The 14,594-nt window shown below is 41.6% G+C and overlaps 1 protein-coding gene across 1 annotated transcript; it reads left to right on the top strand.

Annotated features, from left to right (window-relative positions):
• Positions 1–11,704: 11,704 nt before the first annotated feature.
• LOC145105533 (uncharacterized) lies at positions 11,705–12,397 on the top strand. The gene has a single exon (XM_079042618.1). It carries the CDS (start codon positions 11,705–11,707, stop codon positions 12,395–12,397), a length of 693 nt encoding a protein of 230 aa, XP_078898744.1.
• The last annotated feature ends 2,197 nt before the right edge of the window (positions 12,398–14,594 follow it).

Here is a 14,594-nt window from a genome sequence, read left to right as displayed (position 1 = left end):
TAACCCGTCGAGTGAGAGGTTAACTCGACGAGTCTAGTGAGGCCTTAGGAGGATTCTGAGAACATGCATGGACTCGCCGAGTCACCTGAGTGCACTCGGCGAGTCTAGTCAAAGTTAGACCATTGACTGGAGTTGACTTCAGTTGACCTTAGGGTTTGGTCAAACTGATTCAAGAGAGGATATAGAGGGGTAGAATGGTCTTCTACCCATCCTTTAGATATGAGGATATAAAGAGAGTATTGATTAGAGATATTATCATTTTGATAGGCGGAGGCTAGACCGGGGATATCGAGCACGAGAGTTTACTAGACATCATACGAGGTGAGTCTTCTCACTATACATTACCTAGAGTGGTATCTATGTGCAGACCGGAGGGTCTTATGTTTTATATGTATTTTTGAGATTATGTGCATTATGATATATGTATACTATGTGTTATATAGACCGGACCGGAGGGTCCAACGACTTACGAGGCCAGAGGGTTCTCGAGTAGACCGGACCGAAGGGTCCAACGATTTAGACTGGACCGGAGGGTACAACGAGCTAGACCAGACTGGAGGGTCTGACGAGCTACGGGACTGGAGGGTTCCGCCGAGACACATTGACCAGAGGGTCATACCGAGTTATAGCCTCGAGTGGCTTATGTGCTGTATGTGGTATTTTGGGGAACTCACTAAGCATTTTTGCTTACCGTGTTATGTGATATGTGTTTCAGGTACTAGCGAGGATTGTGGGAAGGCGCCGACATGATTTGTACACACTGATAGGGTATTATGTATTTGAGATTCTGGGACATGTTTTACTGAGATAACATTTGATACATTTGAGTTTTGAGATTACTTTATGAGATATGTTATGTTTGAAAACTGAAAAATTGTTTTAAATTTTCACGTCGTTACAAGTTGGTATCAGAGCCTTGGTTTGAGGGATTCGGATGCACCTTTGGGCGTATCTGAACTCAAACTGAGGATTTGAGAAATTTTTTCATAAAATAAACAATTTTTCTAAAAGAGTAAGAGATTTTGAGACAAGCAGAACGGAACAGTGTGTACGATCAGCCAACGCCCGAACGGTGATTTCCCAAAATACCCTTACATTATGTGTTATGAGATATTATGTGATATGCTATGCATGCTAGAGTAGGCTAGGTATTCATATCTAGGACTAGAGTGGCCTGATTTGTGATGCCTTAGCCTAATAGATTACTGCTACTAGGAGATACTTCGAGAGTGAGTAGGTATCATCGAGGAGCTTATGAGTGGTCTACTGGAGGGTAGCCTGTGTTCAGCGAGATATAGTGTACTTGTGATCTGGGATCCTAGGAGGAGGACTTGGGGTGAATACTAATACGGTGTGGAAGGTAGTATAGGGCCCGTACTACTGGAAACACCGGATCAGTGAGCAGTCCAAGTAAGACTCCTTAGGGTACTAAGGAACGAGTAGGGTTGAGTTATCGAGGGCGAGTATACTCGAGCGAGTCTCTGATTTTTTTGTGTTGTGTTTCAGAGACATCATGGTTGGGACACGCCACATACTAGAGGGCAGCGGCGTTAGCGACGAGGAGATTCGTTGGATGATTCATGACGAGGTGGCCGCGGCGATCCGTGAGGCCATTCCGGAGATGTTTGGGTCTATCAAGACCACGCTGATTGAGACGTTTGACGAGAGATAGGCTGCTATTACTAAGGCGGCTGTTGCTGCAGCCACTGCAGCTGTCGCTTCCGCGAGGCCACAGGAGGGTGACTCGTTGCTGTACCGAGAGTTTAGTAACACGAAGCCACCAGAGTTTGATGGGACTCAGGATCCGATAGCCGCGATGAGGTGGATATCTTACATTGAGGTATGCTTCTACACCTGCTCTTGTCCGGAGCATCTGAGGGTACGGTTCGCGCTGAACCTGCTTCGCTTGGGAGCGAAGGACTGGTGGAAGTTTGTGACGGCAGACTTCACTCCTGTAGAGATTACAGCGGTGACCTGGGAGAGGTTCACCACCATGTTCCGAGATGAGTATGTTCCCCCGGTGGAGAGGGAACGGTTGGCTCAGGAGTTCTTGTCCCTCAAGTAGGGGACGGAGTCCGTAACTGTGATTACACGGATGTTCCATGAGAGGGCGTTGTTTTGCCCTGAGCACGTGTCTACCGAGCAGGCACATATGAGCCGATATCTGAGCGTACTGAGGAGAGACATTCGTGAGTTCGTGGCGAACTCGACATACCGGAAATTTGCCAAGCTCCAGGAAAATGCCCGGAAGAGGGAGATTGAGCTAGAAACTCAGGCCAGGGAGGAGGCCGAGTCTCAGAGGAGGGATAGGCGGCCGGCACAGTCTCAATCGGCAGCCAAGCGGGCAAAGCCCGACACTTCGAGACTCGGAGGTCAGAAGGGCCATACTTGTGGGAAGTGCGGAAAGAGCAATGAGGGAGTATGCAGGGCAGGGGTGTGCTACAAGTGTGGCAAGGAGGGGCATTTCGTTAGGGATTGCCGCAAGGGGTTTGCAGTTTGCTTTCACTGCAACCAGACTGGCCATCGGAAGGCCGAGTGCCCACAGCTACTTCAGGGATCAGCACAGGAATTTGCACCTGCTGCTAGAGCTACCGAGGCCTGGCCAGCGATGGCCGAGGCACCGAAGGCTCGCGGGAGAGCCTTTCAGTTGACAGTGGAGGAGGTCTGCACAGCGCCCGATGTCGTGGCTGGTATGTATTCTTTTATTTACTGATACTGAGTTTGAGATTTTGTGCTTATATGGTGGTATGCATAGGTACTTTTCTTGTGATTTCTGTACCTGCTTTGGTGTTGTTTGACTCGGGTGCTAGTCGATCTTTCGTGTCATTATCGTCTAGTCAGCACATCAGTATCCGACGAGAGGCGTTGAGTCAACCTCTGCGAGTTTCTATAGTTGACGAGCGAGCGGTTTATGCTACTGATGTGATTCGAGGACGTGTACTCGAGATTTTTGGTGTTGAGTTCCCGATAGATTTGGTACCGATTGCGATGGGGGATGTCTGTGTCATCCTGGGCATGGACTGGTTGAGCCAATTCAGAGCTGTTATCGACTGCGAGCGTCAGTTGGTGACCATACGAGACCCTAGTGGGGGAGTACTTACGGTGTATGGCGAGGGTACCCGATCTGGGTCAGCATTTTGCTCGACTGCCAGAGCGAGACAGAGTCTACAGCAGGGCTGTAGAGGGTTTGTAGCCTATGTGATGGATACACGAGTTGCCGTAGAGAGGCCGAGTTCTGTCGGTGAGGTACCGATAGTGCAAGAGTTTCCGGATGTTTTCCCTGAGGAGTTGCCGGGTGTGCCTCCCAAGAGGCAGGTGGAGTTCCGCATCGATTTGGTTCCTGGGGCAGTGCCTATTGCCAAGGCACCCTATCGCCTTGTGCCACCGGAGATGCAGGAGTTATCCTCACAGCTTCAGGAGCTGTTGGGGAAGGGATTCATCCGACCGAGTAGCTCGCCGTGGGGTGCGCCGATCCTTTTCGTCAAGAAAAAGGATGGTTCACACCGAATGTGCATTGACTACCTGGAGTTGAACAAGTTGACGGTCAAGAACCGTTATCCAGTACCGAGGATCGACGATCTGTTCGATCAGTTGCAGGGAGCGTCTTGGTTTTCCAAGATAGACTTGAGGTCTGGATATCACCAGATGAGGGTGGGTGATGAGGATATCCAGAAGACGGCGTTCATGACTCGTTATAGGCATTACGAGTTCGTGGTGATGCCTTTTGGGCTCACCAATGCACCAGCAACGTTCATGGATCTCATGAACCGAGTATGCATGCCGATGTTGGATCGATCGGTGATTGTGTTTATCGACGATATTCTAGTGTATTCGAGATCCAGAGAGCAGCATGAGGAGCATCTGAGGGAGATCCTTAGAGTGTTGAGATCGGAGAGGCTTTATGCCAAATTCTCCAAGTGTGATTTCTGGTTACGAGAGGTCCAGTTCTTGGGACATCTCGTTAATCAGAATGGGATATTGGTCGATCCGGCCAAGATTGAGGCTGTTATGAGTTGGGAGGTGCCTAGATCCCCCACCGAGATCAGGAGTTTTCTGGGGTTGGCCGGCTATTATCAAAGATTTATCAGAGATTTCTCCAAGATTGCCGTTCCCCTCACCAGATTGACCCGGAAGGGCGTTGCTTTTACTTGGGGTCCCGAGCAGCAGACCTCGTTTGAGACTCTTCGCCAGTGATTATGCGAAGCCCCGGTGTTAGCCCTTCCGGAGGGAATGGAGGATTTCGTGGTGTATTGTGATGCATCTATATCGGGGTTGGGTGCGGTGCTTATGCAGAGAGGGCACGTGATAGCATACGCATCGAGGCAGCTGAAGCCTCATGAGATGTGGCATCCCACCCACGATTTGGAGTTGGGGGCAGTGGTGTTCGCCCTCAAGATATGGCGTCATTATTTGTATGGGGTTCAGTGTACCATATACACGGACCACAAGAGGTTGAAGTATCTGATGGATCAGCCCAACCTAAATATGCGCCAGAGGAGATGGTTGGATGTGGTAAAGGATTACGACTGTGAGATCCTGTACCACCCGGGCAAGGCTAACATGGTAGCCGATGCTCTGAGCCGCAGGGTGGAGAGTGCCCCGATTCGAGATATATGCATGAGGATGACGGTGATGACTCCGGTATTGGATACCATCCGAGAGGCCCAGGCAGAGGCTGTGAGACCGGAGAACCGCAAAAGAGAGCGGGTGATTGGGCAGGTATCCGAGTTTGTGACGGATAGCCGAGGGCTTATGACCTTTCATGGTCGGATTTGGGTGCCGTATACGGGCGGGGTACGTAGCACTCTGATGGAGGAGGCGCATAGATCGAGATTCTCGATCCATCCCGGGGCCACTAAGATGTATTTAGACTTGAAGAGAGACTACTGGTGGCCCTGTATGAAGAGGGATGTTGCATGGGTAGTGGAGAGGTGCTTGGCCTGTCGCCGGGTTAAGGACGAGCACCAGCGTCCGCATGGAAAATTGCAGCCATTAGAGGTTCCCCAGTGGAAGTGGGAATAAAGTTCTATGGATTTTATCACCAAATTGCCGAGGACCGCGAGAGGTGTTGATGCAATTTGGGTGATTGTGGATCGGCTGACGAAGAACACTCATTTCCTTGCTATCAGTGAGAGATCTTCTGCAGAGAGGCTGACAGAGATATATGTGAGGGAGGTGGTGTCGCGACATGGAGTGCCGACCTCGATTGTGTCTGACTGAGATGTACGTTTCACTTCTAGGTTCTGGAAGAAGTTCCATGAGGAGTTGGGTACGAGATTGCGCTTCAGTACTGCTTACCACCCACAGACGGATGGACATAGTGAGCGGACAATACAGACGCTCGAGGACATGCTTCGAGCATGTGTTATGGACTTCGGGGGAAGTTGGGACACATACCTACCTTTGGCTAAGTTTTCTTATAACAACAGCCACCATTCGAGTATAGGTATGCCTCCCTTTGAGCTTTTATATGGGAGGAGGTGTCGAACTCCCATCTGTTGGGGAGAGGTAGGGCAGCGAGTGATGGGTAGCACTGAGATAGTGCTTAAGACGACAGAGGTTGCTAACAGCCTAGAGCCGCCAAAAGAGTTATGCGGATTGGCGGCGATCCGAGCTCGAGTTCCAGGTTGGCGATTTCGTACTCCTGAAGGTATCTCCTTGGAAAGGAGTGATCCGATTCAGGAAGAGGGGAAAATTGGGGCCTCGATACATTGGTCCATTTAGGGTGACCGCGAGAGTGGGTAAGGTAGCATACCGTTTAGAGCTACCTGCGGAGTTGAGCCAGATTCATGATACCTTCCACGTATTCCAGTTGAGGAAGTTTATAGCCGATGAGACGGCAGTAGTGCCGCTAGAGGATATTCAGGTGGATGCGAGCCTGAATTACATTGAGAGGCCGATCGCGATCTTGGATCGGAAGATCAAGGTTCTGAGGTACAAAGAGGTGCCCCTGGTTCAGGTCCAATGGCAACATCGGAGAGGGTCCGAGCTGACCTGGGAGCCAGAGACGGAGATGCGGGAGTAGCATCCAGAGTTGTTTGCAGAGTAAGACTTCGAGGGCGAAGTCTGATTCTAGTGGGGGAGAATTGTAACATCCGGATTTCCAGGTATCATAATTTAAGTATTTATTTTTGAGTTAAGAATAGGGTCTCGACGAGTTGACACCTAAAGTCGTCGAGTAGGATCGTGATTGATGACTCAGACTAATGAATGGACTCGACGAGTCGGTGAGTCGACTCGACGAGTCCTCGTTGTGGACAGAAACCCTAAATCTTTGGGCCTGTGCCCTATTTAAGGGACCTTATGGCCTTCATTGGCGGCCACACACACACTTGAGAGACCCTAGCGAACCAGATAGCTTAGAGAGTGAGGGAAGGAGCTAATTACATCACCATTAGTGCATTCTTGCAAGAAGGAAGGAGGGAATTCAAGCTAGGCTGATTCAGGAGCTCAGATCTACTATCACTTCATCAAAGGTTGCTGTTTGAGGTATGAATCCATGCCTATTTTCGTGTATATAGTAGATCTCATGAATCTAGGGTTTCTTTACCCCCTTTTTGGTAGCGATTATGGAGCATGTGGAGTCCTTTGAGGCATAGACATTAGATCTGGACCTTGAGAGGTCCAAAGAGTCCCAATCTTCCAGCTTTATGCAGTCCCATAAGAGTTTTGGGTCTCGGTTATCATTTTGAGGGTTATTTCATCAAATAGAGCTAGATGTGTGGTGCATGGACCTAAAGATTGAACCTTTACGTGACTTTTGGGTGCTAGAAGGTCAGATCTATAAGATAGAGAAACAGATCTGACCTCAGAAGGTCAAATGAGTGATTTGTGATCAGTGGTAACCCGTCGAGTGAGAGGTTAACTCGACGAGTCGAGTGAGGCCTTAGGAGGATTCTGAGGACACACATGGACTCATCGAGTCACCTGAGTGCACTCGGCGAGTCTGGTCAAAGTTAGACCGTTGACTGGAGTTGACTTCAGTTGTCCTTAGGGTTTGGTCAAACTGAATCAAGAGAGGCTATAGAGGGGTAGAATGGTCTTCTACCCATCCTTTAGATATGAGGATATAAGGAGAGTATTGAATAGAGATATTATCATTTTGATAGGCGGAGGATAGATCGGGGATATCGAGCACGAGAGTTTACTAGACATCATAGGAGGTGAGTCTTCTCACTATACATTACCTAGAGTGGTATCTATATGCAGACCGGAGGGTCTTATGTGTTATGTGTATGTTTGAGATTATGTGCATTATGATATATGTATGCTATGTGTTATATAGACCGGACCGGAGGTCCAACGACTTACGAGGCCAGAGGGTTCTCGAGTAGACCGGACCGGAGGGTCCAACGATTTAGACCGGATCGGAGGGTCCAACGAGCTAGACCGGATTGGAGGGTCCGACGAGCTACGGGACTGGAGGGTTCCGCTGAGACACATTGACTGGAGGGTCATACCGAGTTATATCCTCGAGTGGCTTATGTGCTGTATGTGGTATTTTGGGGAACTCACTAAGCATTTATGCTTACCGTGTTATGTGATATGTGTTTCAGGTACTAGCTAGGATCACGGGAAGGCGCCGACATGATTTGTACACACTGATAGGGTATTATGTATTTGAGATTCTGGGATATGTTTTACTGAGATAACATTTGATACATTTGAGTTTTGAGATTACTTTATGAGATATGTTATGTTTGAAAAATGAAAAATTGTTTTAAATTTTCACGTCGTTACAATAATATGGATAAGAACGAATGAAATAATGTGTATAAGAACGAATTAATTGAATTGGATAAGAACGAATTAAATAATATGGATGAGAACGAATTAAATAATGTGGATAAGAACGAATTAAATGATTTGGATAAGAACGAATTAATTACACTTAATGGCTAAGTAAACATAGTGGCTAAGAAATCCTACTACTGTAAATAGGGCTCAAGTCTCTTCATTTCCTCACAACCTTCTCTCTAAAATATTTCTGCCACGAGGTCTCAATCATCGTGATTTGAGTTCTCGTTCTCGAGTATCTTTAGTATCATTAGTGACACATTGAAGCGCTAGAGCATTGGAGAATCATTTCTTAGAAACCTTTGATTTCGTTAGTCAAGTTGATACATGCTTGTTATGCATATCCTGTTAAGGTGAGTTATCTCACTATACTATGTATTACAATATATATCCATGTATGTTAGGATTGAGAGCTAGTAGAGTAAAAGTATAGTCTTTATGTGCTTTATGTTATTATACTCGAGTTATTGAGTAGAGACGAAAGTATAGTTTCTATGTGCTTATTATTACTGTACTTGAACTAGTTAACATACTGTCGAACGTGTAATATCTATGTGTTTAAATGTTTTTATATTTAAGTTATTGAGGTTAAGTTAGGGGTTGACGGCGGAACGGCGACATGTCAGGAGCCTATAGATCCGTGTGTTGACGACGAAATGGCTGGTAGGCCGTAAGTCTAGATACACATATTATTGGTGGATCGGCGAAAGGTCGTGAGCCAATTGGTGGATCGGCGAAAGGTCGTGAACCATTGTTTGTATGCATGTATATTGTGATATATGGTATCTTGGGAAACTCACTAAGCCTCGACTTACAGTTGTTGAATAATTATTTTTCAGGTTGTTCTTCTGATCATGGAAATGCTCCAACGTGACTGTACTTGCATCGATGAAATTAATAATAGTTTTAGACTTCCGCTAAAACTCTCTTTTATATTTAATAAATGTATGACAATGATCTTTTAATAAATATGGGCTTTTGGATTTGTTTTTTATTTATATTTTAAAAATGAAAAATTTTGTGTTGAAAAACGGGACGTAACACACTTGATCCGATGTTCTAGCAGCAACCCTGTAGACTCGTCGGCAAGATCAGGGCAAAGAGATAGGGACGAAGGAAGAAGAAGAGGGACGTGAAAAGAAGATGAAGTGAGAGGTTTGGTACGTTGAGCAGAGAGATAAGAGATAAGGGAAGGGGGTAGGAGTAGGAGTGGGCCCACATATATTTCTTTATTTAAAATCCTTTTTCTAATAAAAAATAATAATTAAAATAAGAAAGGGTATATATGTCATTTCAGGTTTGGTAGGGACCAACTACGAAACAAAAGCAAATCATAAGGATAGTCCGAGTTAAAAATTATTTATAGGGACGAAACACGCAGATTATCCCAAACAACAAGGACCATTCGTGTAATTTACCCTAAAATATCAAAGCATTTAAATTACACATAACATTGAAATTAAAAAAAAAAACATTACAAGACAAAAAAAATACATAATTTATTTTTCCTAAACAATGTTATTCATCATCATTACCATCGAAGATATAATCTGCCAAGTCTTCTCGAAGTTGTATGTGTTTATTTGCGTCCTGAATGTCAACCACTCTGTGTAAATATTTTGCTGTTCTTGGTTGAAATTGATTGTGCTTGGGTTTTGTTAGGATCTAATGTGCAATATTTTGTCCTTTATTTTCTACTACCATGTCATGCATTATAATACTGTTGGATTAAGGTGTCTAAGCCAATAACTAAATTGATATATTCTTGAAATAGAAGCAAATTCTTTTTGGGTTGCCCTCATAACCAGTAACTGAATAGTAACTGAATAGAGTGACTTTTGGAGAGACAGTCAGATTAATTAATTTATTTGACTATTAAATTAATTAGAAACTGAAATAAATGATTTATTAATATATATATTATATCATTAATATATTAATTTTAAATATTAATAATTAATGAAGAATTAAACAGAAACTAATAAGAATTAATTTTATGTTAATTAGAATTAAATGAAAGTACATGGGCTAAGCTGAAATTATTCAATAGTTAAACAAGAGAGGTTCTAGAACCTTCCCATAAGGGGGGGGGGGGGGCAGTTTTGGGAATCCCCTTAAGGTTTCTAGAGTGATTCCTTATTGATAAATAAGAAGTTGGATAATTACCATATTTGAGATATTATTATAATAATCAATTAGGGTTATCCAAGGCTTTCCTTATCAAATATAAATAGGACCCCTAAAGTCCTTATTTTCGTGTGCACTCATATTAATCCTATAGATCCGAAAATATGATCTCCCTCTCCCTTCTCCTCAAATCTTCTAGTTGCTTGGATTTTAGGTACAAGCCATTAGAGGCATTCAAGTTTTTGGTTCTTGCTTTCCAAGGAACTTAAGAGGATTTTGATTTGATTATTTGCTATAATAATTAAAATGTTTGTATCTACACTCCTACATGAATTTCGATAATAGTAGGGTTTCCCTAAGGGTTCTTGATATTCATAGTTAGTTACTATCAATAAAGAAAACATAGATCATTTCTAGGTTGCATGTGAACTTAAGGGTTTAAGTGCTTTTCCGCTCATACGTATTTTAATAAACTAAAAAGCCCATCAGTGGTATCAGAGCCTTAGGTTTCTAGTTGATTGTGCATTATAGTGAATGGATCAAAATTAGGGATTATGGAAATTAAACCCTAAGGCTTGAGATTTTTGCAAATGGATAGGGTTCTTGAAACCCTAGCGGCCTAGCCTCCATCCCTTATTTTCGAAAATTAGGAGGTATCCCTTACGGTTTCTAGTTTCCTTAATTAAAATTTTAAATGCCTTCAAATTTGGATAATTAAAACTTGGTAACCTTATACCCTTTTTTTTTTGAAAATTAGAAGGTATATGGGATTAGGATTAAATTTGAATTATTTTATTAATTGGTTAATTGAAGATAACTATTTAATTCCTAATAATTTACATTATTTTATTAATTGCCTAATTGAAGATAATTATTTAATGATTTAAATTAATTTAATTGGTTATTAAAGGATAATTAGGAAATCATTAATTGGTTAAAATTCATTAATTAATTGTTAATTTCAAAAATTAATTTTAAACCTAGTATTTTTGAAAAATTTTAAATACACCTTATACTAAATGTTTAATATACTATACGTATAAGAAAAGTCAGTCAAATCGCTAGTACGCCTCATTCACGAAGCCATACTATAAGGGGGTATAAGGAAACAACTTATAAAATAACTGTTGAATGGATGTCCGCTCTCATCCACCGCTTCCTTGTATGGTGGATGGTCATTAACTAAATGGATTTGATAGGACATAAACTCATTAAAAGTATGATGCTATAAAGTAACATAACCCTTTTCTAAAATCCCAACTCGAGTTACTTTAGGAAAAATGTGAAGTATATGCTAATCAATGAAAACGCACATCACTCTTTATAACTTGTTAGTGGAGCGTGCGTGGCTTACCAGCACACTAATTTGGGACTATAAAATTGAGTGATGGACAAATAAAAAATTATCATTGTTAATGGAGCATATGTAGTTTACCTACCTGTCGATTCGATATTATAAATGGCCTCAAGGTTGTCAAGCGGGTTTGCATGATTATTCACATCTTATTTGTGATCCTCTGCATCCCAGTCACAAATTGAAGAGCATAATCTGAGATTAAACATGTTATTGATAAGATTTAATGAGTCTCAACTGACCTAGGAGTTTCATATTAGATTGAAATTGGTAAATTTGCTCTACCTACCTGGATAAATTCACAATTAGATTTCGACATCCTTCTTCTTTATTGTGAATTTTATTTTGGATCCAAGCCTTGAATATTTATTTTGAGTTAAAATATTAGAGATTTATATCACTAACTAAAACTATGTCTCTTTATAGATGTCTGGAACTAGTGATCTCGCTACTACTCAATCTGCCACTCCCCAAAGCTCTAACTTCACTCTTCTCTCGATTTTATCAAAAGATAATCTCACTGATCCAAACTATATGGAATGGATGAGATATCTGAAGATGACTCTTCGATACGAGAACAAGAAATATGTTCTTGAAAAGCCTCTTGTTGAAATCGATAAATCCATTGCTACTCTTGAAGAAATAGCTGCTTACAACAAGCATTCTGATGATGCCATTAAAGCTTCTTGCATCATCGTTGCTACCATGATGCTAGAAATCCAAAAGTTATATGAGGATTACTGGCCATATGAGATGTGCCTCGACCTTGCTAGAAAGTTCCACAAGAAGGCTAGAGAAGAATTCTATGAAGTGGTCAAGTCTATCATGGCATGCAATTTGAAGGAAGGAGAATATGTTTGCGCTCACGTGAGAAGAAAGCAGAGATACGTGGAGCGTTTGGAAAAACTCAATGTTTCGTTTGACCAAGAGTTGGCCATTGATATGGTCCTTAATTCTTTGACTCCTAGTTATGATCATTTCATATTGACATATCATTTGAACAATACGGAAACGACATTTCCCGAACTCCATAACTTGTTGCAGACTGTTGAATCAGTGATGAAAAGGAATCAAGTCCCTTTTGCTACAACTGCTATAGTGCTAGCCATTGGATCTTGAAAAGGGAAAAAGAGAAAGGCTTCTTCCCAATCCAATTGGAAAAGGAAGTGTTGGGTTTTAGTTCAAAAATAGTTTCAAAAACTCATGAAAATGGAAAACGGAAGTCTTAAATTTTCGAACTTAATAAGCTTGTTACAACCCACAAAGGATCATCTTGCAAGTAATGGAAAGATAGAAACATAACCATAGAAGGAAGAAAATGATAACAACCTTTGTTGTCCCTTAAGTCCTCTTGGGAGGCTTGAGTTTTGATGAAGAATGTGGAACTAATGAGACACCAACAATGCACGAACTTGATGAGAATGCTAGTTCTTTGTTAACTCTTGAGCTTGAAAGTAAGAACCAAGGCAATACTTTCGAGAGAGCAAAGATTCAAGTAACCAAGACTCCTTATCTTCAAAATCCAAGAGAGAATGTGAGAGAACAAGAGGGTGTTTTGGATTTTTCATGCATAAGAAGACTCTCAAAATGAAAGACTTTAATGCCTTCATGAAGCAAAAGTATTACCCACCAGCCCTTAACCCATTAAGCACTCCATGCACCTAAGGCTACTTGTCTCCCCATGCTTACAAGCCATGCCTTCTTTTCTTTAAATTAATCAAAAGCCCATCACTCTCTTCCCTTGAAGAAAGCTACGACTTTTGTGTATAAAAAAAGAAGTGTCTAGTTCAATTTTATAAAACTAGTTGATAAAATTTAAACTTCAACTTTTAGGTAAAAGGAAAAAAGATTTATCTAGTCCGAAAAGTTGTACATGACTTATTAATTCATACCATATGAAATAATGTGTTATTTGTTAATGTAAAATAATTATTTCATGAAATAAATATTTTCCTAATTTATTATAAGAGTTTATGAATACTTATTAAAATCAATTTCTAATAAATAATAAATTGTATCAAGTTGTTGTTAGTGTGGCCCTTAGGATCATATGTTAATTAGCAATATCATTCTAATATGACTCTTGAGCATATAAGATCTTTCACTCGCCCACTTTCGTAAGACTCATATTAGATTGATATATACAGTGGTGAACGTCTAGCAACATTTCATTGCCCCCATCAACATACAAATTTATGCCATTCTATGAACATCCAATTCCCAGAAGTCTAAGGCTACAATTACTGTATAAGGTAAGTTTATCAGTTATCCCTTTTCTACAAACATCATGTTGAACATGAGATATAAATCTTATTTAATCTCATATAAGTGTTCAACTTTATATCATGCCTTAAATGTCTAACTCTCAACGAATAAGAGGAACAAATCCCATCTTGACTACATACGCCTATTGCATGGTTCATATCATACCTGATAATAGCTTTTATAACCGCCTGATTAAAAAACAACATTTAAATATATCAAAGCACAACACTCCCCACACTTAAGACCCATATATGTATCACAAGTGTTAAGTATATACAAATATTACCTTTTATCAAGTATCATTCATGATAGCGATCCATGAAGTGATTTTGAACAGGTCAATCCAATACTTGCTCTCTATCAAGTACCTATGAATCTAGTTACAACACTTTGTCAACCATTCCAATTCATATTAGTCATTTTAATTATTGCTCCCATAATAATAACTGACTATGGATTTAGAGTGAATAAAATTTACTCAAGGATTAAACATGTTAATAAAGAACTCAACAAATATTAAATGAAAAGATCATATGCCATATATATCATAGTCAATAAAATAAATGATGCTACGAAATGTTCCAATACTCAATACTAATACATAAATCAAAGCCAATCACTAGAATAACAAAGTCCAATTCCTCGAGCATGTCCTTCAACTTTGCTTGAGGAAGGGTGTTACGCACGGATCCTGCTTGAGAAGGAAGGAGAAGCTTGAGGATTTAAGAGGAAGCCAGTAGATCTGGAAGTTGAGCTGTATCTCTGACTCATTTGAGGAATTTGAGAGGAGTTGATCACAGAGTCGAGGACAGTTCAGCTACTACACGACATTTGAGGTGAGATACCTTCCAGTAGAAGTGGGTCTAAGGCACCAATGCTGACCCACTAGTAGGTGATTGTAGTTGAGATGATTGTCTTTGTGATAATTGTCTGGTATGCTACTATCTGTTATGCCTTATGTGCTTGTATGCTATGACATTATGTGATAGTAGTAGGAGGGGTGAAATAGTCCCTGGTTACCGGTTGAAAGAGACCGAAGGGGTAGACAGTA

The sequence above is a fragment of the Lactuca virosa genome, chromosome 4 (genome assembly GCF_052849685.1).
Source record: "Lactuca virosa cultivar CGN04683 chromosome 4, Lactuca_virosa_CGN04683_v6, whole genome shotgun sequence".
NCBI classification, from domain to species: Eukaryota; Viridiplantae; Streptophyta; class Magnoliopsida; order Asterales; family Asteraceae; genus Lactuca; species Lactuca virosa.
This window is presented reverse-complemented; position numbering and strand designations above follow the sequence as displayed.